Source organism: Idiotropiscis lumnitzeri, chromosome 4 (assembly GCF_059441095.1).
Source record: "Idiotropiscis lumnitzeri isolate Australia: NSW breed Sydney's pygmy pipehorse chromosome 4, RoL_Ilum_1.0, whole genome shotgun sequence".
Classification (NCBI taxonomy): domain Eukaryota; kingdom Metazoa; phylum Chordata; class Actinopteri; order Syngnathiformes; family Syngnathidae; genus Idiotropiscis; species Idiotropiscis lumnitzeri.
Window position 1 is genome coordinate 12,098,165 of NC_142394.1, and position 23,913 is coordinate 12,122,077.

Consider the following 23,913-nt stretch of genomic DNA (forward strand, 5'->3'; position numbering starts at 1 on the left):
CCACCCAACCAAGAGGAAAGTGATATAGGTTGTATAATACTGTATTATTGTTACAATACGCGGATAATACTACATGTGAAAGGGCTATTTTTTAGTTATTTGTGATTTTATTAACAACTGCAATCATGAATACATTTTCATTTCTGAAATAGTAAGCTTAAGTTACTCATACCTGCAGAGTGGAAGGAGCGGAGCCACTGGTCTCAGACATGCCTGTGCTCCTGGGAATACTGGACACGATGTATCTGGAGCCCTTTGGCGTGGGCTGCCTGACCACCAGCTTTCCTTTCCTGGTCTCTGCCAGAAACAGACTGTACCAGTAGGCATCGTTGGACACCAGAGTGGAATCTGCGATGGTGGAGTTCCTCTCGCTGATCACACTGTTCCTGCAGGGTGGAGCCGCTTTGCTGGGCTTGACCTTCTGACACTTGATCACGATGGTGACCAAGATGGTGATGAGCAGCAGGAAGGTCACCAAGCCCAGACCGATGACCAAATACAGGTTGAGGTCCGAGAAGATGTCGTATTCCAGAGGCACCTCGGTCATGTCCGAGTAGGCCTTCACGGCCGTTTCCACCGTGGACAGCTTGATGGTGACCGTAGCAGAGAGAGCGGGCTCCCCGTTGTCCTTGGCAACGACAACCAGTCTCTGGTGCCGTGAATCTTTGTAACTGAACATCCTCACGGTGCGGATCTCACCGTTGTACTGGTCCAGACTGAACAAGGAGGCGTCGGTCACCTGCAGGAACTGGTAGGTGATACGCGAGTTGTGCACGGAATCCACGTCCAAGGCTATCACCTTGGCCACCAGCGAGCCTTTATCTGTAGATCTGGGGATCTTCTCCTCCACCACGGAGCCGTGCGCTCGCCACGGAGAAACGATAACTGGAGCGTTGTCATTCTGGTCCACGATGATGATATGGACGGTCACGTTGCTGCTGAGCGGAGGGGAACCAGAGTCTCTGGCCTCGATGTGGAAGAGAAAGTCCTTCTCCATCTCATAGTCAAAAGTCTTGAGTGCGTAAAGGTTGCCGTTCTCTGGATTGATGGAGAACAGCATGGACATGGAGGTGTTGGCGATCTCCTTCTCCAGGATGAAGTAAACTAGGTACTGGTTCTCATGGAGGTCAGGGTCAAACGCACTGAGGGAACTGAGCAAGGCGCCAGGGGCGTTATTCTCCATCACACGTATGGTATAAAAGGACTGAGGGAAGTGTGGGACATTGTCATTCACGTCCAGCAGCTGCAAAGTCATTGTTTCATTGTCACTTAAAGGAGGCGAGCCTCTGTCGGCGACAGTGAAAATTATGTCATATTCTGGAACCTTCTCACGGTCTAATGGGTCAGAAACCACTAATTTATAATAGTTATCGGGGGACTCCGTCAATTTGAAAGGCATGTTATTTGGAATGCGAAGATCCACCACGCCATTATTGCCCGAGTCTTTATCACTCACACTCACAACTGCTATCACTGTGCCTACATCAATATTCTCACTTACTGGACTTTGGAACGATTTTATAGATATTTCCGGATGGTTGTCATTCATGTCTTCAATTTGAATTTTTATCGTACATTGTCCTGATAAACTATTGACTCCTTTGTCTGTTGCTATAACTTCCATATCATAAATCCTAAAATCTTCATAATTCAACATTCCTTTAACAGTGATCTCACCAGTAGAAGGATTCAAATTAAAAGTTTCTTGTGTTTTCTCTGGTGTATATAAACTATATGAATATGTTAAATCGGAATTTGAGCCCTCATCCAAGTCAGTGGCATTTAAATCAATAACAAGGCTTCCGATGGGATAATTTTCCATTATCTTCACACTGTAAATTGTATTATCAAACAGAGGGGCGTTATCGTTGGCGTCTAAGACATGAACAATAATACTGACAGTGCCAGTACGAGGAGGTGCACCGCCATCTACTGCCGTGAGTATTAAATTGTGCACAGCCTGCTGCTCTCGGTCTAAAACCTTATTTAATATTAAATCTGCAAATTTGGATCCATCTCTACCCGTCTGAACCTCGATATTAAAATGCTCACTTTCACTCAAATGATATGTGCTGACTGAATTGCTCCCTACATCAGGATCGACTGCATTGCTTAAAGAGAATCTCTCCCCTGCTGAAGTGGACTCTGATAAATCCAAATGAATGGCGTCTCGTCTGAACTGCGGGGCGTTGTCATTCATGTCTAGTATTTCTAACTCGATGTTAAAAATCCGCAACGGGTTTTCCAGCGTCACCTCCAGTTTAAGATAACATGATGATGTCCATTTAGTCGTACAAATATGTTCCCTGTCAATCTTCTCCACAATATACAGTTCTCCAGTCTCTTTGTTCACATCCAAATATTTTTTGTTAGCGATGATATCCACACGCATTTTTCTTCTATTCAGACTTGTAACGTCCAAGCTGAGATCGTTAGCAAGATTAGCAACAACGGATCCTTCTTTGAGCTCCTCGGGGATGGAATAATGAGTCACGGAAGCCAAAGCGTGTACTGTGTACAGCAACACAATGAGCTGCACGTACCTTTTGTGTTTCCTCATTGTCTCGGAGAAGTCCATTATTTCCGATTCACGGCACGCTATATAGAAAGTGATGAAATGGGCTGGCCTTTACTTGTTATGTTACTCCAAACACAGTAATACATTCAATGATTTAATCCGACATAAAGTCAAACAAATGCGCGATCGCTTCCCGTGTGGATTTCAGCACCTCGGAGCTGTCCATTCCCTCCCCTTCCTTCTTTCGTATGAAAAAGTCACCCACCGTCTTTGCCTTTGGAAATGGCAGGATGGTTCACATTAACAAGGCTAGACAGCGCCACCCCTGTCTTCATGTGTATAATGTCGAACACGAAGCAGTTGCTGATTTAATACGAATATTTACTGTAATGTGTTCCATAAAATAATTAGGATATCAGGTTATTTGTTTTCCTTTTTTATTTATTTTTTAATTTTTGTTTTTTATTTTTATGAATCAACAGTTCCATGCATAATCTTTCAATTAATATACTTTTATCCGTGGCATCACACTTTACACAATTGGATTTTTTAAGACAATGCATTATTATTATTATTATTATTATTATTATTATTATTATTATTATTATTATTATTATTATTATTATTATTATTATTATTATTGTTATTAATACTACTACTACTACCACTACTACTACTACTACTACTACTACTACTACTACTACTACTACTAATAATAATAATAATAATAATAATAATAATAATAATAATATCAATCTGTTTTCTGTACCACTTATCAGGGTTAGAGGGGAGCTGCAAGGAGCCTATTCTATGCAGTGAAAGGCAGAGTATACCATGGATTGTTTACCAGTCAATCTATAGAGCACACATAGAGACAGACAACAATTTGCACCCACATTCAAAGCATCAGCTTGAACGAAAGTTAGGAGAAACTCCCACTACCCACTGAACCACTATCAGTAGCCTAATAGGAATAGCACTAGAGCAACTGTTGTTGTTGCTGGTCTTAGTGTTAGTGGAATATTTCTTCATTTGTATGAAGTACATATTCAGTGTTCATATTTTTTGTTTATTTTTTAAGTGCCTTGTTGTTTATCTACCCATGAAGATTGTTGATAAGTTTAAACAATATTGAACAAGATGAAAAATAATTTACCTGCAAGGTGGAAGGAGCGGAGCCACTGGTGTCAGACATGCCTGTGCTCCTGGGAATACTGGACACGATGTATCTGGAGCCCTTTGGCGTGGGCTGCCTGACCACCAGCTTTCCTTTCCTGGTCTCTGCCAGAAACAGACTGTACCAGTAGGCATCGTTGGACACCAGAGTGGAATCTGCGATGGTGGAGTTCCTCTCGCTGATCACACTGTTCCTGCAGGGAGGAGCCGCTTTGCTGGGCTTGACCTTCTGACACTTGATCACGATGGTGACCAAGATGGTGATGAGCAGCAGGAAGGTCACCAAGCCCAGACCGATGACCAAATACAGGTTGAGGTCCGAGAAGATGTCGTATTCCAGAGGCACCTCGGTCATGTCCGAGTAGGCCTTCACGGCCGTTTCCACCGTGGACAGCTTGATGGTGACCGTAGCAGAGAGAGCGGGCTCCCCGTTGTCCTTGGCAACGACAACCAGTCTCTGGTGGCGTGAATCTTTGTAACTGAACATCCTCACGGTGCGGATTTCTCCGTTGTACTGGTCCAGACTGAATAAGGAGGCGTCGGTCACCTGCAGGAACTGGTAGGTGACACGCGAGTTGTGCACGGAATCCACATCCAAGGCTATCACCTTGGCCACCAGCGAGCCTTTATCTGTAGATCTGGGGATCTTCTCCTCCACCACAGAGCCGTGCGCTCGCCACGGAGAAACGATAACTGGAGCGTTGTCATTCTGGTCCACGATGATTATGTGGACGGTCACGTTGCTGCTGAGCGAAGGGGAACCAGAGTCTCTGGCCTCGATGTGGAAGAGAAAGTCCTTCTCCATCTCATAGTCAAAAGTCTTGAGTGCGTAAAGGTTGCCGTTCTCTGGATTGATGGAGAACAGCATGGACATGGAGGTGTTGGCGATCTCCTTCTCCAGGATGAAGTAAACTAGGTACTGGTTCTCATGGAGGTCAGGGTCAAACGCACTGAGGGAACTGAGCAAGGCGCCAGGGGCGTTATTCTCCATCACACGTATGGTATAAAAGGACTGAGGGAAGTGTGGAGCATTATCATTTACATCCAGCAGATGCACAGTAATTGTTTCATTATCAGACAATGGTGGTCTTCCTGAATCTCTCACAATTAGTTTGATCTCATAATCAGGAACTGATTCACGATCCAAAGGTTTGGAAACAAGGAGATTGTAATGCATTGGTCTGTCTGATGACTTGTTTAAAACAAAGGGGATTGTGTCATGAATGAATAAATTAACTTTGCCATTATCACCTGTGTCTCTGTCACTAATAGCCACAAGGGCGATGACAGTGCCAACAGGCACGTCTTCGTTTACTGTATTTTTAACAGACTGGAGCGTGATTTCAGGGTAATTGTCATTCATATCCATGACATGCACCATAACTTTACACTGGCTTAGGAGTGGGTATATTCCTTTATCCCTTGCCTCAATGTGCATTTCATAAAATTTCATGTCTTCATAGTCAACGGTCCCCTTCACTGTTATGTCCCCCGTGTTGGGGTTCATTGCAAAAACATCTTGTGTTTTTTCTGATGTGTAAAGTGTGAATGAATACACAAGTTCAGAATTTGGCCCCTCGTCGAGATCAATAGCGTTTAGCTTTATCACCGTGGTTCCGATTGGGGAATTCTCTGTCATGTTGACTGTATAAATCTGCTGGTCAAATCGAGGCGGATTGTCATTGGTATCCTGTACCTTCACAATAATATTAGCCGTGCCAGAGCGCACTGGATTACCACCATCTACTGCTGTTAGTATCAAATTATGGACTGCAGTCTCCTCCCGGTCCAAAGACTTGGTCAAAACTAAATCAACATACTGTGTTCCATCAGTGCCCGTCTGAATTTCAATGGTAAAATGCTGACTGTGGCTGAGCGTGTATGTTTTAATAGTATTAACACCTACATCTGGATCCACCGCATTGGGGAGAGAGAATCGCTCCCCTGGTGTCGCAGACTCAGACACATCCAGTTCGACTCTATCTCGTCTAAAATGTGGTGCATTATCATTAATATCTGTTATTCCAAGTTCAATGTTAAATATGCGCAGTGGGCTTTCTATGATTACATCAAGCTTAAGTAGACAAGAGGCTGGTTTGGAGGGGCAAAGATATTCTCTGTCCATTGTCTCCACGATGAGCAGTTCCCCTGTCTTCTTATTGACATCCAGATATTTTTTGTTGTGAAAAATATCAAGTTTTACCTCTCTTTGTGCCAAGCCTCCAGGTTCCAGTCCTAGATCAGCCGCAAGGTTAGCCACCACGGAGCCCTTTTCCATTTCCTCAGGGATGGAGTAACGTGTCACGGACAAAGCAGCCGGCCATGCAGCAAACAACACAAAGACCCCCGTCCAAAAATCCATCCTTTGTCCTACATGACACATGACTGGAGGCTTTAGGATGGAAGCAAATCAAAAGATTTATCTAAATATCAAAAACAAAAATTACTCAAAGCATGTCTCAGAGAGGCGCAACTGTTTCACATCGAAACATCGGATACAAAAGAAAGACATGTCTCCACCCTTTACAACGGGTGTGTCGAGATTTATGTGTAGATTGATGAATTATGCAATACAGTAAAGGGTAACAGCGACATCATGTGGCCAAAAAGGCACACTGTAGAGTTCCAAATGACTCGGGAGATTAACATTTCCGCTCATTTTCAGTCATAAATCAATTTACTGCCAAAATAAATTAAACATATTTGCTACGCCTTTTGACAAAATCACGTTTATATTCGATCAAATATTATCTTAAATTGGCCATTCCTGGTTATTGGTGTCTCTTCTGTGCCCACGAATAGACTTACTAAATTAAATCATAGAAGGTCTTTCCATAGATTTTGGCGATGCTTCAAATATGAACAAAAAAAATGCCTGTAATTTCTTTTCCCAATAGTAATTTTGTGAGCGAAGTCCATTTAAATGATGTTCAAAAGGAAATATTTTCAATTTAAATGTCGATAAAATAAATTGTATTTCAGTATTGTTTGAATTTATTTAAAGTATTGCTAAATATAAATCTATATAAATGAAAACAAAACTATGTTGTTGTTTTTTTTGCATGGAACTGATTAATTGCACAAGGTTGTGCCATTCATCTGTTCCTTGCAAAAAACACAGCTTTGTATATATATATATATATATATATATACATTATATGATCCGTAAATAAAATAGATAGACACTCCAATTTCATAATTTGACTTGAACCAAGATCTGAGTTAGCTTGTTTGGTGGAAGCATCTTGCCAATAGTGAAACATTGTGATGGCAATGAATATCAGGCTTTGGGGCAGTTATTTCTTTTTTAATTTTGAACTGGGGCTTCACAAAAAGAGTCTGGAATAATACAAAGTTAGAAATATCATGAAGTGTTAACACAAAGATTTAGCTTCAGGCTTTTGATGGAAAGCAAATTAAAAATGTAAAGAAAACTGAAGCCAATTAGAACATTTTAACTTCAGTTTGGATTCATTTGACACACTTTAATTGGTGGCGGGTGTGTTCTAACTCTGATTTAAAATGAGTTTGAAAGTGATTGGTTAATTCCATTCGCAGCCAAATTCCATTTTGTTTATATCCCAGTTTATTTTTACTTACTCCCTCAAAAATAATTCAACAAATTTTATATTGCATTGTACAGATTAAAGTTCACATTCATGGAAGAGAAAATTGGTCCTTTTTTTATGTCACAAAACCTAGAATTTTAACAGGGGTGTGTATACTTTTTATATCCAGTTTTTGCTACTCTCTATGTTTGTCCATGACCTTTCTTTTCATTTGAACAAAGACGCTTCTTCAGAATGCAATTTCATTTCCAGCAGTTTTATCATTGGCATTGCCAAGTCATTATTCTTTTTTTTTTTTAAATACTCTGACACCTGAAAATTAAATCCATTCATTATCTAAGCTGCCTTTCCACACGAGGGTCGCGGAGGTGCTGGAGCCTATCCCAGGTGTCTTCAGGCATTTAGGGGTACATTCTGAACTGGTTGCCACTCAATCGCAGAGCCCACAAAGGCAAACAACCATCCGTGCTCACAATCATACCTACTGACAATTTAGAGTGTCCTATTAACCTATCATGCATGTCTTTGGAATGTGGGAAGAAACCGGAGAAACGAGAGAAAGCCCATGTGGGCACCGGGAGAAGATGCAAACTCCTCACAGGATGGCCGACAGTTTTATTTTTGGCTTTGTAAATTTCTAATTAAATGAATTGTTTTTTTGGAAATACTCTCTGACATCTGTAAAATTAAATATATAAAATCAATACATATCTTAGTTCAGAACAGTTTATATATTTAAAAACAATAGATTACAATATAAATTATTAGAAATCATTTATTATGTTGATACACAACAAAACAAAAAAAAACAACGATAGTTTTTCCATATATATGTTAAAATAACTACGTGAGCATAACATGTAGACCCACTATCCAATACATACTCTAAAAATAAACAATAAAAAAAGAAAAGAAAAGTACAAACAAACAACGGCTTTGATATACGTGCATGGATAATTTTATTTATAAACTAAAACCTGAAGCATTATTACTCAAGACCCAAGAATTATAGCTTCAGTAAAGTTTCACATTTCTATATATGATTTATATATTATTGTAGTAAAATATTTTCAAACCTCTTTTTAAGCACAAGTGTTTTACTTGCAATTCATTACCATAATTATTGCATAAATTAAAACTCATTCACTGCCACTCCTGGTAAAATGAATGTATTTTTTGGCTTCTATACCTGTCAATGGCAGGGAATAACACCTTTTACAGAAACACATATTTTCTTTGTCCATATCCTTGATTTTTTTAAAGACCCTTTTACCTATACCTAGAGCCCTACTGACTGTTTGATGATAATTCAGGGGTTATTTTCTTACAGGACTTTTTTCTTTGACCCTAAATTATGTCAATAATCTATTCTTCATTTTAGTGTTTATTTCAATGTGTGTTACAAAAGTTGAGTTTGCCAAATAAAAGCAGTCACCTGATGCCCTCTGGCAGGCGCTACAGGTGCATCAAATCAAGGACTAATAGACTGAGAAACAGTTTCTTTCCGAGAGCCATCTCCATTTTAAACTCTCACACACACACACGACAACCCTTACCTTGCAGAACAGCAACGTAATGTGTTTTTATATATCCTATCCAGTATTATTTTCCATTGCAGGAACTATTCTCTTATTTATCTAATTTATATATCTATCTGAATTATTGTTGTATTGCACTGGAGAGGGGAGCTCTCTAATCTCGTTGCACACTTGAGTACAATGACAATAAAGGGATTTCTGATTCTGATTCTGATACAATGACATTAAACTGATAGTGTAGGTAAAAGACGTGGCATTTTCCAGAATTGTATCATTGGAAAAATAATACAGCACATACATAAGTAAATTCCACCATTGACCTTTCTCTCACAATCACCATGAATTTTAATTAACATTAATTCAACTAAGAGTATCCCGTTTCTCTGAGGTGAGACAAAGAGTAATTCGAGAATCTTACTCAACGACGCCATCTGCTGCATGTACTGCACCTTTTTTTCATGTTACGTTTTGTGAATGTGAAAATGCATGTAATGCGACGTTGTATTCTAAATCTGTACTCCTCATAATTCTACGTTCATGTCCAACATATTTGTTCCTCTTTGATGCAGATTGAATCGGCAGTAAATTGTTCCACATGAATGACACTCGAGAACACTGTCAAATAAATGATGCTGCTTTGGTAGATTCATTTAATTCTTTGTTAAGTTTTATTATTGAGATGATTTTCTTTTAGCACGTGTGATAGACGGAGACACTGGTCACTTGCTCTATATTGAACGTTGATCACATCTGCCCTCTGGTGGACGAAAGTAGGCACAGCGTTTGACAAGAAAAACAACCGCTGATCAGAAGTTCAGCACCACAGCAACGGACAGCTTTCCTGGCCGACGAGGGAATTAGATTTTAGAATTTTGATTACAATTACATGAATAGAATGGTTTTACCTCTCAGAACTCCTGTCGTAACATGTCATTACAAGGAGAAAATCTGGATATTTTTACCCCCAAAGTATATTACAACAGATAGCAAGGTGAAAGTTATCCCCGCAGCAGAAACTGCATTGGAGCTCCATTTATTTCATTTCATTTTATTGTATCTGACCTATAAAGTATGCCCCTTCTGGATCACCTTACCCCAGAGAAGGTGTCCCGCTCTCCTCGGTACTCTATGGACCCCCTTTTCCTTATTAATGAGATTATTCTCAGTCTGAACCAAATGACGACCTAATTAAACCTGCTTTGTTCCTGTCCGGTAGCCATCTGTAATGTGCTGAACAATTTCCCAGAGAATTAACATGTAAAAGGGCACGAGGAAAGAAGAGAAACAAGCTCTGGGCCCCGGAGCTCCCATCCAGGTGTGGCATTTGGAGCAGTAGACCCACTCCCCCGACACTTGTACATGTGTGGTCGTGCTCTTAATTAAAGTGATATTTTCAAGCGAAGAGTTTTTGTTTGTTCAGTAAATGAACCCCCGCCGTCCTCTGCGGGCAAATGGAAATGCAAGTGCTCCAATTATCATATGTTAGCATTTTACTGTGTTTATTCATCTAGGTGGAAAACGGCTTACCAAGGCGAAAAGATTGCAGGAGCTGTACTGTACCCTTTTCACCCTGAAAATAATTGACTCAAGTAAATTCAACCTCGAAGAACAAAACTTGCATCTGTATGCATACCGCATACTGATTTGCCAACTGAAGTCTGTGTTAAGACCAAGCACCTGCTTCGATTTATATACATTTGGGAAAGAAATGTAATGCAAAAAAATACTTTATTTCCATTATTGTATTTACAGTACATATGTGAGGCGTGTTCCCCTTCTTTTTATTTTCCTCATGTTGTGACCGGCATATACAGCACAGCATGATGTTTGTCACGTTAACAGACGAACATACGAAAAAAAAACATGTTCTATGTTCTTACAACCCAATAATATGATTTCATAGTTAAAGGTGTGCAAAACAATTGTCTACTGATTCTTATCATTTATGTTGAAAGTCACATCTGCACCTCCTGTTTGATTGTCTAAAAAATAAATTGGAATAATTAATAGTCATAAAAAATACATTGAGACATATTGTCACATAAATAAGCACAAAAATCGACTTCCCTCCGGCAGACATTATTTCTCCTTGTCCCGACCTTCCATTTCGCTCACATATTAAGTCACTCACAAGTCGACTGTTCATTAATTTATGTAACAAATGATCCTCATCTCAGGTGATCCATCACTCAAATCCTCCACTCATGCAGTCAGTGAGACGTCAGTCATTGTACAGATCGTTATTGATCATGGCAGCCTCCCCCTGGGGGGACATCTGGAGGCGTCTCTTCTTGCCGAAGGTGGAGAAGGAGTTATGGACGTCCAAGTCGCTGCGTTGTGCCACAGGCCTCAGGGTGCAGAAGCCTGATGGCGTCCCGGGAATGTACACGTTGTGATGGTAGTCAGGCGGCGGGTGCGGGTGTGGGTGAGGATGTGGGGGCTTAGTTGGTTGCTGCTGCTGGGGTGGAGGGGTGCACCGAGGAGTCCAGGGCCGGGAGGTTACGCCGCTGGGTGATGGAGACATTTTATAGTCTGCAGTAGAAGATATGTGGGAAGGAATTATAAAGCGATTCTTTAGTTCGGTGTTAATTTGCATAATTCAGGATTCACAAAAAGGTGTGTGTCTAGTTTAACGCTCACACACTCACACACAATCTAATGAGATACGATAAAAGAGTTGCACCAACAATTTACAAAGATAACAATGCTCAATTCATCTTGAGAAATACATTCAACTTCCGTTATTTGTCAATATGAGAATGCACGGCAAAATGTTAGAGCAAGCTCTCAGTTTAGATGCTGTCAGCTGTACCAAACATTGGGAATGTTTTGCATCATAGATTTTTCCCTCACATTCCGTTTGGCTTGGCTTTGTGCCTCTCATGTGAGTGCCCCAGGTCCAGTACTGTCCAGGAGTCATGGATGTGACGTAGTTTTCCGGGTCTGCGTGCATGGCCTTGCGCATGAGTGTCCCATCCATGTTGATGGAGTTATAACTGGAGAGAAGATGAAAATCATGTCACTGTGACAGACACATAACAAGATGAAGTTTTTCTAGTCAGAATAGTTACCTTTTGATGGAAGAATTCTGATTCTTTGTGAGGGTCCAGTCCGTGTTTGGCTGCTTCAACTGAAAAAACAAATACCATACTTTAATATAATGTCGATGTCCACACGTATATTTACATTTAAATAGAACTTATTTTCACTTAGTATAACTGCACTGAATTATGTTGATGTTTGTACTCAATTTGTTAAATTGCCCTTGGTCAACAGCAAATTTTAATCAGAGATGGCTTTAAATGTTCCGACCGAAACGTGTTTTTGACACTGGCTTAAAAAAAATGCCTTTACTTTTTCTTTTTTTTATCACATCAGGTTTTTGAGCTCTTTAATAATTGAAGTTTGACCTGCGATAAAGATTTTATCATGCGTTGTAATTTATAGCAATGACGTTTCAGAAAAACATTTCACCTGTGGCTGAACCTAAACCTTAGTTCGGAAATTGTCATGATACGCGTCGGGCATGACAGCCTTTTGTTATTGTTTTCGTCACCTCCCTGCCATGTGTCTTTTGTTATTGTTTTCGTCACCTCCCTGCCATGTGCTTTGTGTTATTGTTTTCATTCTCACCAGCCACGCACCTGTTCCCAGTTCACGATCACACACCTGCTCCCCATCTGCTCCCCTGATTACCGGACTATTTATACCTCCCATGCCCTCAACCCAGTGTCGGGTCATTATCCTGTTTGGCTCCCTGTTGCTGCACCACGGACTCTCACAACTCGCGTTTCGTTCCTGTTATTGCTCGTGTCATCATTCCCTGTCCGCCTGGTTCGTTCCCGTCTCGTTTTTGTTGCCTTTTGTTGTTGATTTGTCCACGCCCCGTTGTTTGTCCCTGCTGAGAGTGGCAATAAATTCCCTTAACCCTATCCACCTCCTGCCTCCTCGCCTTTTGGGTCCACCTCCTCATCGCCGCAAGGCGATATCTTGACAGAATGACCCGACCACGAAAAAAGGACCCAGCGAGGGGCTCGCGGCGGCGTCATGGACACCGCCGCACGGACCCCCCCCACCAACCCGCCGAACAGCTCAGCGCCACGTCTGCCTCGTTACCAGCTTACCCCGCTTACGAGGACGAGCTCGCAAGGGTCGCCTACCTGATGGACTCCCGCCGCACTGAGCTGAGTGAAAAACTGGCCCAGATAGCGGAGCGGGTGGCCTCAATAGCGGGGAAGGGCGCCGCCGAGGCACCACCCCGGGAGACTCTCCAGGAGCTGACCGCTCAGATCGCGGCGCTGGAGGATCAGACGGTGGAGAGCATGAGGCAGTATTATTCGCTGCAGGCACAGCTGGCTGACCTAAAGCAGGCTGAAAAGGTTCACGCCTCCATGCCAGCTGCAACCACCCACGTAGCCTCCCCGTCAGCTGCCCACACCATGCAGCCTCCAGTGCCGGTCCCTCATCAGACGCTGCCTCCAGAGCCCCACTCCGACTCCCCGCCAGCTGCTGAGCCCCGTCCCGGCTCCTCGACAGCTGATGAGCCCCGTTCCGGCTCCCCGCCAGCTGTTGAGTCCCGTCCCGACTCCCTGCCAGCTGCTGAGACCCGTCCCGGTTCCCCGCCAGCTGCTGAGCCCTGTCCCGGCTCTCCGCCAGCTGTTGAGTCCCGTCCCGACTCCCTGCCAGCTGCTGAGCCCTGCCACGGCTCCCCGCCAGCTGCTGAGTCCCTTCCCGGCTCCCCGCCAGCCGCAGCGTCCCTTCCCGGCTGCCCGCCAGCCGCAGCGTCCCTTCCCGGCTGCCCGCCAGCGGCTGAGTCCCTTCCCGGCTCCCCGCCAGCCGCAGCGTCCCTTCCCGGCTGCCCCCCAGCCGCAGCGTCCCATCCCGGCTCCTCGCCAGCTGCTGAACCCTTTCCCGGCTCCCCGCCAGCTGCCGAGCCCCTTCCCGGCTCCTCGCCAGCTGCCGAGCCCCTTCCCGGCTCCCCGCCAGCTGCCGAGCCCCGTCCCGGCGCTCTGCCCGCTGCTGAGCCCCGTCTCGGCTCCCCGCTAGCTGCCGAGCCCCGTTCCGGCTCCCCGCTAGCTGCCGAGCCCCGTTCCGGCTCCCCGCTAGCTGCCGAGCCCCGTTCCGGCTCCCCGCCAGCTGCCGAGCCCCTTCCCGGCTCCCCGCCAGCTGCCGAGCCCCGTTCCGGCTCCACGCCAGCGGATGAGTCAAGTGCCGGCTCCCCGCCAGCAGATGAGTCCTGTTCCGGCTCCTCCCCAGCTGTTGAGTCCCGTCCGGACTTCCTGCCAGCTGCTGAACCCCGTTCCGGCTCCCCGCCAGTTGATACGCCCCGTCCCGGCTCACCCCAAGCTGGGGGGGCCCGTTCTGGCCTCCCGAGAGCTGCTGACCCCCCCTCCGGCGCCTCGCCAGCGTCACAAGTCCCTGTTCCGGCGGAGCACGTCGTGCGTCCGCTACAAGTCCCTGTTCCGGCGGAGCACGCCGTGCGTCCGCCACAAGTCCCTGTTCTGGCGGAGCACGTCCTGCGTCCGCCACCAGCCCCTGTTCCGGCGGAGCACGCCCTGCGTCCGCCACAAGTCCCTGTTCCGGCGGAGCACGCCCTGCGCCCGCCACCAGTCCCTATTCCGGCGGAGCACGCCCTGCGTCCGCCACAAGTTCCTGTTCTGGCGGAGCACGTCCTGCGTCCGCCACAAGTCCCTGTTCCGGCGGAGCACGCCCTGCGCCCGCCACAAGTCCCTGGTCCGGCGGAGCACGCCCTGCGTCCGCCACCAGTCCCTGTTCCGGCGGAGCACGTCCTGCGTCCGCCACAAGTCCCTGTTCTGGCGGGGCACGTCCTGCGTCCGCCACCAGCCCCTGTTCCGGCGGAGCACTCCAGGCGTCCGCCACAGGTCCCTGTTCCGGCGGAGCACGCCCTGCGTCCGCCACAAGTCTCTGTTCCGGCGGAGCACGCCACGCGTCCGCCACAAGTCCCTGTTCTGGCGGAGCACGTTCTGCGTCCGCCACCAGTCCGGGCTCCGGCGGAGCATGCTCTGCGTCCGCCACCAGTCCCTGTTCCGGCGGAGCACGTCCTGCGTCCGCTACCAGTCACTGTCCCCGCTGCACCTGGCCCGCCGCTGCTCCAAGTCCCGGCCTCTGGTGCGGCCGGCCCCCGGCCGCTCCAAATCCCTCCATTGGCGGCGCCAGATGGTCCGCCGCCACCCCAATTCCCTGTCCCGGCGGCGCCCGAGGACACGCCATCGCTTCCCGTCGCTGCCTCGGCGGTGCTCGACGATCCCCCGTCGCCCCAAGCTCCTGCACCGGTGGTGGAGGACGACACGCCGCCGCCTCTCGCCTCTGCCCCGGCGGTGCCAGATGAACCACCGTCCCTTCTCGCCTCCGTGTCGGCGGCGTCCGACGATCCACTACAGATCCAGATTCCTGCCTCGGCGGTGGACGATGACCAGCCGCCGCCTGCCGCCCTTGCCTCGGCGGCATCCGACGAACCGCCACCACTCCACGTTCCTGTCCCGGCGGGGCTTGACAACCAGCCGCCGCTCCACTTTCCTGTCTCTGCAGGGTTCGAGGACCAGCCGCCATGCCACGTTCCTGTCTCGGCGGGGTTCGACGACCAGCCGCCGCTCCACGTTCCGGTCTCGGCGGGGTTCGACGACCAGCCGCCGCTCCACGTTCCGGTCTCGGCGGGGTTCGAGGACCAGCCGCCGCTCCACGTTCCTGTCTCGGCGGGGTTCGAGGACCAGCCGCCGCTCCACGTTCCTGTCTCGGCGGGGTTCGAGGACCAGCCGCCGCTCCACGTTCCTGTCTCGGCGGGGTTCGAGGACCAGCCGCCGCTCCACGTTCCTGTCTCGGCGGGGTTCGAGGACCAGCCGCCGCTCCACGTTCCTGTCTCGGAGTGGTTCGACGACCAGCCGCCGCCGCCGCTCCACGTTCCTGTCTCGGCGGGGTTCGACGACCAGCCGCCGCCGCCGCTCCACGTTCCTGTCTCGGCGGGGTTCGACAACCAGCCGCCGCTCCATGTTCCGGTCTCGGCGGGGTTCGACGACCAGCCGCCGCACCAAGTGCCTGCCTCGACGGCGGTCGACGTTCCACCGCCACGTCTCGTCCCGGCTCCGGCGGGGTCCGGCGTTCCACCATGCCTCGTCTCCGTCTCGGCGGCGTCCGACGTCCCGCCATCGCTCCAAGTTCCTGCCTCGGCTGCGCCCGCCTCAACGCCGGTCCAAGCTCCGTCCTCTGCAGCACCCAGCGTCCCGCCGCTGCCCCTCGTCTCAGCCCCATCAGCGGACTCAAGGTGGAGTTCGGGTCGTCCCGGACGTCCGCCTGAATGGCCCCATCGGGACGCACTGGTCTGGCCACCCGCACGGCCCCCTGAAGGGCCACGAAAGGACTCGCTGGTCTGGCCCCCCGGGCATCCGCCAGACCGGCCTCGATCACGGGTCGTTGACCCACCTCCCGACCCCTTCCGCCCACCCTTGTTTTTGGGACATGGTTTTTTCTTTTTTGTTATTCTTGGGGACGGCTGGAATCCGTCCCTTGAGGGGGGGTACTGTCATGATACGCGTCGGGCATGACAGCCTTTTGTTATTGTTTTCGTCACCTCCCTGCCATGTGTCTTTTGTTATTGTTTTCGTCACCTCCCTGCCATGTGCTTTGTGTTATTGTTTTCATTCTCACCAGCCACGCACCTGTTCCCAGTTCACGATCACACACCTGCTCCCCATCTGCTCCCCTGATTACCGGACTATTTATACCTCCCATGCCCTCAACCCAGTGTCGGGTCATTATCCTGTTTGGCTCCCTGTTGCTGCACCACGGACTCTCACAACTCGCGTTTCGTTCCTGTTATTGCTCGTGTCATCATTCCCTGTCCGCCTGGTTCGTTCCCGTCTCGTTTTTGTTGCCTTTTGTTGTTGATTTGTCCACGCCCCGTTGTTTGTCCCTGCTGAGAGTGGCAATAAATTCCCTTAACCCTATCCACCTCCTGCCTCCTCGCCTTTTGGGTCCACCTCCTCATCGCCGCAAGGCGATATCTTGACAGAAATATTCATAAATATATTAATTTATTGCAAATGCAATATTGTTATCACTATTATCATCATTGTGAATTATTATGAAAACATGACATGTCAGGGTAAAACAAGGGCAGATTAAAAAATGTGGAAAGGTTTACTTGCAACTCTGAATACAAAAAAAAGAAATAGTACCAATTATGTGACCAGTGTTATTTGAAAACGCATGCGTTAAAACAGCTCTCAGTGTCGCTGCACTACATTGCAAATGATAAAATATCTATAAATATATCATTAAAGGTATACTTCTCTGACAATGTCAATCAAAACTGAACACTATCTATTATTTAGTAAGGGCAGATTTTTTTTTTAAGTACTTGTATTGAATCTCATTTGAGCCGGTGAATATGAAAAGTATGCGAGCTGGAATTACAACCTGGTTCTTCAGTTCTGTAGTTAACATAATTCAGGATGCAGTGAAGCAAGTTTACTGCACGCACTCACAATGAGACGTTGTACCAGTACGCCTTCACGAGGATAGTAATGCAAAATTCATCTTGAGAAATTTGAATTTCTTTACTTTTCTTAACTTTATAAAAAAAAAAGCAATTATTCTCATAGTATGCCTACATACTAAGATAATATGAATTCATTCGTTGTCCGAACTGTTTATCCTCACTAAGTAGCAGGCATTTTCGAGCCTATTCCAGCAATCTTTGAGCAACCCAGGATATGATTTCATATAGTAGTGTAATTTCAGTTAATATATAATTTATTTCCTTTTTTTTTTTGCTTGTCCGTATTTTCTCAGAGTATTTTTCTCTTCCCATTTTTAAAATCACGCATGTTCAGTTAATGAAGCCTCTGTATTGTCTATATTATATGAATGGGAGTTTGAACAGATTGTGTTCATATGGCCAGTGATTGGCTGGCGACCATTCCTCAGATAAGCGTTATAGAAAAGAGACGAATGCTGCCCTCTTGTGGCCGAGGTGGCATTATTTTGCTCTCAGCCATACGCCTGTCACTTTTAGTTGTGCTCGTATTATAGGCTCGCTAAGGAAAGGGTGTATAAAGGGGGAACCCTTGTGAGATTTTTTTCAGAGTATGAGTCTCTAATTATCAGTGGCTGTAAAAAGTCTACACACCACTGTTCAAATGCAAAGTTTTTGTGATGTAAAAAAAAAATTTAAATTGAATTATACAATTTGAAAACTTTTTCCACCACATTTGCGACCTATAACCTGTACTACGTGGGGATTTGTCTGTGTTCACATTTAGACTCATTTTAATTGGAAGACACCACATCTACCATCGAATAGCCTCCAAATAAAGTTCAGATGTTCTAATGGTCTTTTTTCTCCCTTTTCCCTTATTTGCAAAAGCTTCAAGGTTTTGGGAATTATAGCCCAAAATGTACCCAAAATGTAGCTCGGTTCGCATTTTTTTCTGTAAGAAAAAGCTGCCGTCTTTGAACAGCCAGTACCTAGCAGAAATTTCTACAAATTCTTAAACATTATTGTTGGCCTCTTGGGGATCTCTCTGGTCAGTTTTGGTCTCGTCATTTTATCAATTTCAGAGTAACGTCACAAATAATATCACAGATCACGCTCATAATGTGAAATTTGTATGCAGACCGTAGCATGGTTAACAGCAGGGGTCTCCAAATCCCGTCCTCGAGGGCCTCTATCCACAATATATGTTCCGGATCCAACACACCTGATTGAAATGATCTGGATCGTTATTATGCTTGAGCTGAGCTTGCTGATGTGCAGTGTGTTGGAAGAGGGAGACATCTCAATTAGGGGCCTTCAAGGACCGGATTTGATGGCCGCTAGTCGACTATGTGTGTCAGGAAAAGCATAGCTACTCTGCACACCCTTACCCCTGCAGTGAACAATAGATCCAAATAACCAGTATAGAGGTCAAATCCTCAACAATACGAAAGCATCTGAACTTCCTATGTGGTTAATCTGAGGCACTGACAATGGCGTGCTGAGTCCCATTTAACATGAGTTTGACTAAAATTGGTTAATTCTAAGCCATGGGCACACTTCCAGTTAGAAGAGCTTATTGCAACTCATTGTTTATTTCCACTTCTCCTCTAGAAAAAGATTTAGTTTTTTTTTCAACTGAATTGCACAGTTTAAAGGAACACATTAATGTTGGAAGAAGTTTTGAAATTATTTTTCTTGGTCTCATTTGTTTTGTGTAAAGAAAGTTAACATTTGAACAGACTTCTTTTGCCATATAGCTGCTCTGTTAATTCACTTAAAGTTGCTATAACACAGGAATGCGACACAAAACTAAACTGATTTAAAAATAATTCCTAGTAGTATAGTATCTCTATACCACAAGTGTGGCCAAGCTGGCTAGAAAACCAATTAGAAGCCCAGCGGGATGAAACGGAACACGATTAGAATCATCAAAGGGAAAGCTCGCCAAGGAGAAAATGAAGAAAATTATCATTGTTTTTCTTCTTCCTTTCTGCAAATATTTTACATGAATATTTGACTGCCTGAGCAAGGTTTGTCATTACAGAGAGCCTTGAACAGTCACTTGAGGTCGTTGAGACAAAGCTCGTACACGCCACCCATCTGCCTTCGCTTTGCTCCACGCAGGCCTCCATCGTGCGCGTGCGCGTGCGGCTCATCGTGTCAGTTGGGTTTGTCATTGGATGATGCATGTGTCCTATCACGACCTTTCTCTCTCTCTATGTGCGTGCCAGCGTGTGTGTGAACGTTTGCGAGCGTGCGTGCCTCGATGAGTGAATTAGGGAGCCAATTAACGATTAAAGAGGGACACACTCTCCTCAAGGACCTGCATAACAACCCCACTGTGACCTCATCGACTCAACCCCCGCCCCTTCCTGTGGCCAAAAGTAGTGTGCCCGTGACCGAAATGACATTTGTCAGTCTGCCTGGTGGAGTCTGGTGTCACGCGCGGTATACGCACACACACACACGCGCGCACGCGCGCACACACGCACACACATTAACGGTCTACTGCCCCGTCTGCTAGAATTAGAAAACACTACATCCTGGCTCCTTTAATACCCTCTCTCCTTGCCTCCTTGGCCGCCTCTTCTCCAGCCCTCAAACCACAGACCCCCACATCCACACACCCCCAACCCCTGCTGATAAATATGACTTCACATCTTAGTCTCTCCTTGCACCCAGAGGACATCGCAGGGACCCATCTACAGGCGGGCCACGTCTCAGTCCAGTCATGTCCTTGCGCACCCCCCCCCACCCCACACCTTCTTCCCCCGCTCCCCCTCCCCGTGTCCTATCCAAAAAACAGAACATTTGCCATTTTTCATCAATAATGGACAGCCCTCCCATTGCGAATCCGCCACATTGTGTTGAGTATAATGGTGCCCTTGAGGGATGGCCAGAGGGGAGATTTGTCCTATATAAATTGTGAGACGTCAACGCCTTGCCTGCACCAAAATGGACAGAACCATGGACAAATGAATCTAAACTGTCATTCACCTTGTCCATTACCCTTGACTTGTTGTTCCGAGTCTGTTGTGCAGGGAGCAATTTAGTCTGCCTACCTCCCTCCTCCCTCATAGCTACTCTAGTGCAGTGGCGCTGAAACAGGAGGCATTAAGAATGATTTATATTTTCTCATCAAATTAATCATAATTTCCTGGCTGCCCTAAGCCTTTGTCGACTTTTTTTTCCACATTTAACTTCATTCTCAGACGATATACTCACACGCAGCATAATTATGCTCCGTGGAGCATTAACGTGTCAATTAAAAGCTAATCTGGCATCGTCTTCGTCTCATTTCATTTCCGGTGCAAAACATTACAAAGCTGCACATTGATTATTAGTACAATGTGTTGCAATAATTAGATATGCAGCTATTGGGAATCGTCCAACAACAATGCATGAAAAAGTGATGGTGCATGTGAGCTTTGTGGTTTCACCTTTAAAAGTGTATTTTCTGCAGCTACCTCATTGGGGGTGGTCGCTCCGTTGTTCACAGACGCGCCCCACGAGTGTTCCGCGCTCTTCGCCTCGTTGTTGCGCGGCGTGCTGGCCGGGCTGCACGGCTTCAAAAACATGAAGTCACTTTTGGACGATTCTGGGGTCAAGCACACTTTATAACAATAAGGCTGCGTCAGGCTGCTGCTTCCGTTCACCTCCATGCAGTTAGTGGGCACCTTGTTAGCTGTGGAGGAAATCTGCAGGTTGAGGTTGGATTTTTTAAACACCTCGGGGGTAGGCTCGGGCTGGAAGCCGCCGCAGCAGCAGCACGCGAAGGGGGGTAGATTGTAGCCACTCAGTGTCTCCCGGTCCTTGTGGCACTTGACCGCGGCCAGGACGATGATGGCCACGAGGAAGATGAAAGAGATGGTGCTGAGTGACACGATCAAGTAAAGGGCGAGATTAGAGGGGGGCTGAGGGCTGAGCGTGTGGTCGCCGTAGTCGGATAAAGACTCGGGGACGCTGTCCACCACCGTGAGGACAACGGAGACGGTGGCGGAGAGAGGAGGCTGCCCATTATCCTTCACTAGTATAACCAGTCTGTGTCTGGATGGGTCTTTGTCCACAAGTCGGCGAATGCTCCTGATTTCCCCCGTGTACAGCGCCACGCTGAACAGACCGGGATCTGTCGCCTGCATCACCTGATAGGACAGCCGCGAGTTTTGCCCCGCGTCCGCGTCCAGCGCCGTCACTTTGGTGACCAGATAACCAGCATCCACAGAGCGGGGCACGACCTCCGTGGCGACGGTGCCGTTTTTAGGCAACGGGGACACAATGATTGGCGCGTTGTCATTCTGGTCCAAAACAAAAACATTCACTGTCACGTTGTTGGCCAGTGGTGGGAAACCCGCGTCCTGAGCTTGCACGAGAATATGAAAGTTTCTAAGTTGCTCATAATCAAAGGAGCGCAGTGCGTAAATGTTCCCATTATCTGAGTTAATGGACACGTACGTGGACACGGGCATGCCCTGAATTTGACCCTCGAGAATAGAATAAGACAGATAGGCGTTCTGGTTGGAATCGGGGTCGAAGGCAGTCACGGTGCAAATGGAAGCGCCCGGGGCATTATTCTCGGTCACATAGACAGTGTAAGACGGCTGTGAAAACCGTGGGGGGTTGTCATTAATGTCAGACACTTGTACCACGATGGTTTTCCTCGTGGAAAGCGACGGGGAGCCCAAATCGCGGGCCGTGAGTGTGATATTGTACTCGGACACCGCCTCCCTGTCCAAAACTTCACTTGTCACCAATGTGTAGTAGTTTTTAAAAGAGGAGTGCAATTGAAAGGGGACGTTATTGGGGATTTGACAGTCCACGTTGCCGTTCTCACCCGAGTCCCGGTCCATGACACTGATAACAGCTATAACGGTGCCCGGTGGTGCGTCCTCCTGCACTGGCGTGGACACGGACGTGAGGATGACTTCGGGGGTGTTGTCGTTCACGTCCACGATGTCGACCAGCACTTTGCTGTGCACGGCCACGGCCGAGGGTCCCCTGTCCCTCGCTTGCACGTACAGCTCGTACACGTTCGCTTTCTCGTAGTCCACGACGCCTTTTACGCGGATCTCACCCGTGTACGGATCCACGCTGAATAACTCGCGCACTTTGAGAGGCGCGTGTCCGCTAAAAGCGTAAGTCACCTCCCCATTTGAGCCCTCGTCCAAGTCGGTGGCGTTCAGCTTCAGCACTAGTGTCCCCCTCGGCGCGTTTTCAACTAGTCTCGCTCGGTACACGGAGCGATCGAACACGGGGACGTTGTCGTTCGCGTCGAGCACCGTGATGGTGATTAAAGCGGTTCCGGAGCGTTCCGGCGACCCTCCGTCAAAGGCTGTCAAAACCATCTCGTGCTTTTTCTGCCGCTCCCGGTCCAAAGTGTTGTCCAGCACGAGCTCCGCAAACTTGCTCCCGTCGTTGCGCGTCTGGATGTTCAAAATGAAGTGTTCGTTTGCGCTCAGCTGGTAGGAGCGCAGAGCATTAGTGCCTACGTCCAGATCTTGCGCGCTCTCCAACGGGAAGCAGGAGCCGGGCGCAGCCGACTCCGTAATGTCTATGTTAAATTCGCTCCAAGGGAAACTCGGGGAGTTGTCATTCACATCTAAAATCTCCACTTCTACTCTGTAGAGCTCTAAAGGGTTTTCGATGACCACTTGGAGATGTAAAAAACAGCTGGGGCTGCGCTCACAAAGATCCTCTCTGTCTATTTTTTCGTTAACAAACAAAATCCCGTTCTCCAAGTTCACTTCTAAATATTGCTTCTTGGCTCCGGACACGATTCGGAAGCGACGTGCGGACAATTTGGCCACATCCAAGCCCAGGTCCTCCGCAATGTTGCCCACGAAGGCTCCGTGCTCCAGCTCCTCCGGGATGGAGTAGCGAATTTGAGCCAGCACCAAGTCCACCACACAGGCACACAGAAGCAGACAAATAACAAGCCCGGTCACCGGCACCCAGCTGCATCTGGAGAGCCTTTGATCCATTTTAGCCTTGCGTAAAGTCACCTCAGCCACACATTATAGAAAATACGCATTATTCACTGTTTAAAAAAAAACAAACAGCAACAACCTATTGTGTATAGTCACCATATGCAACTTTGTAGCACATTTGCAAGTGACTAACTAGATAGATTTTGTGCGGAAAAATGGGCCACCTGTCTCTCTTGCCACTGTGCTCCACGCGCGACACGGGAGGTGTGTGAACTGGGAAGGCTCGCACTTTGATTTTCCACTGTATTAGACACCCAGAGGAGCTGGCTGGGAGGTGTGTGAGAGCGTGTGTGTGCGCGCAAGAGAGAGAGAGAGAGCGAGAGACAAAGCGGGTTGGGTAGCGAGCGGGTGCTTGGAGCTCCTCAATGCTCCGTATTGGCGGACGCAGAGTATACGACTCTAATTACTGTCGACGTTTAACCATTTCCCACCCTCGCGTCACTTCCACTGGCCTATTAAAGAGACGAGAAGGCGAAAATTTGACACCAGACGTCAGAGCCAGATTTGGATTAAGGAGGGCAAATTGTGTGGTGGGTGTCGTGGTGTGTTTTTCAGGCTTTGAAACAAGAGGATTGTCCAAGGATGACATTCAATGCAACATTGACTGGACCGATTCGATTCCTGATATCCCATA

At 47.1% G+C, this 23,913-nt stretch overlaps 2 protein-coding genes and 1 pseudogene across 3 annotated transcripts; all 3 read right to left on the reverse strand.

Annotated features, from left to right (window-relative positions):
• Positions 1 to 151: 151 nt before the first annotated feature.
• On the reverse strand, positions 152 to 2,771 carry LOC148338143 (protocadherin alpha-C2-like). Its single transcript, XM_088294104.1, has one exon. The coding sequence runs from the start codon at positions 2,576 to 2,578 to the stop codon at positions 167 to 169; it is 2,412 nt and encodes an 803-aa protein (XP_088150230.1). The 5' UTR covers positions 2,579 to 2,771; the 3' UTR covers positions 152 to 166.
• LOC148338144 (protocadherin alpha-C2 pseudogene) lies at positions 2,673 to 5,972 on the reverse strand (annotated as a pseudogene).
• A 4,540-nt stretch (positions 5,973 to 10,512) lies between these two features.
• Positions 10,513 to 23,502, reverse strand: LOC148338145 (protocadherin alpha-C2). Of its 2 annotated transcripts, none has more exons than XM_088294817.1 (4): positions 20,763 to 23,502; positions 11,873 to 11,931; positions 11,655 to 11,797; positions 10,513 to 11,333 (listed from the first exon to the last, which is right to left on the reverse strand). In XM_088294817.1, exons 1-4 carry the CDS (start codon positions 23,271 to 23,273, stop codon positions 11,023 to 11,025), a joined length of 3,024 nt encoding a protein of 1,007 aa, XP_088150943.1. In that variant the 5' UTR covers positions 23,274 to 23,502; the 3' UTR covers positions 10,513 to 11,022. The 2 variants fall into 2 exon arrangements, with proteins under 2 accessions (XP_088150943.1, XP_088150941.1); XM_088294815.1 differs by having other exon boundaries at positions 20,736 to 23,502.
• Between the last annotated feature and the right edge of the window lie 411 nt (positions 23,503 to 23,913).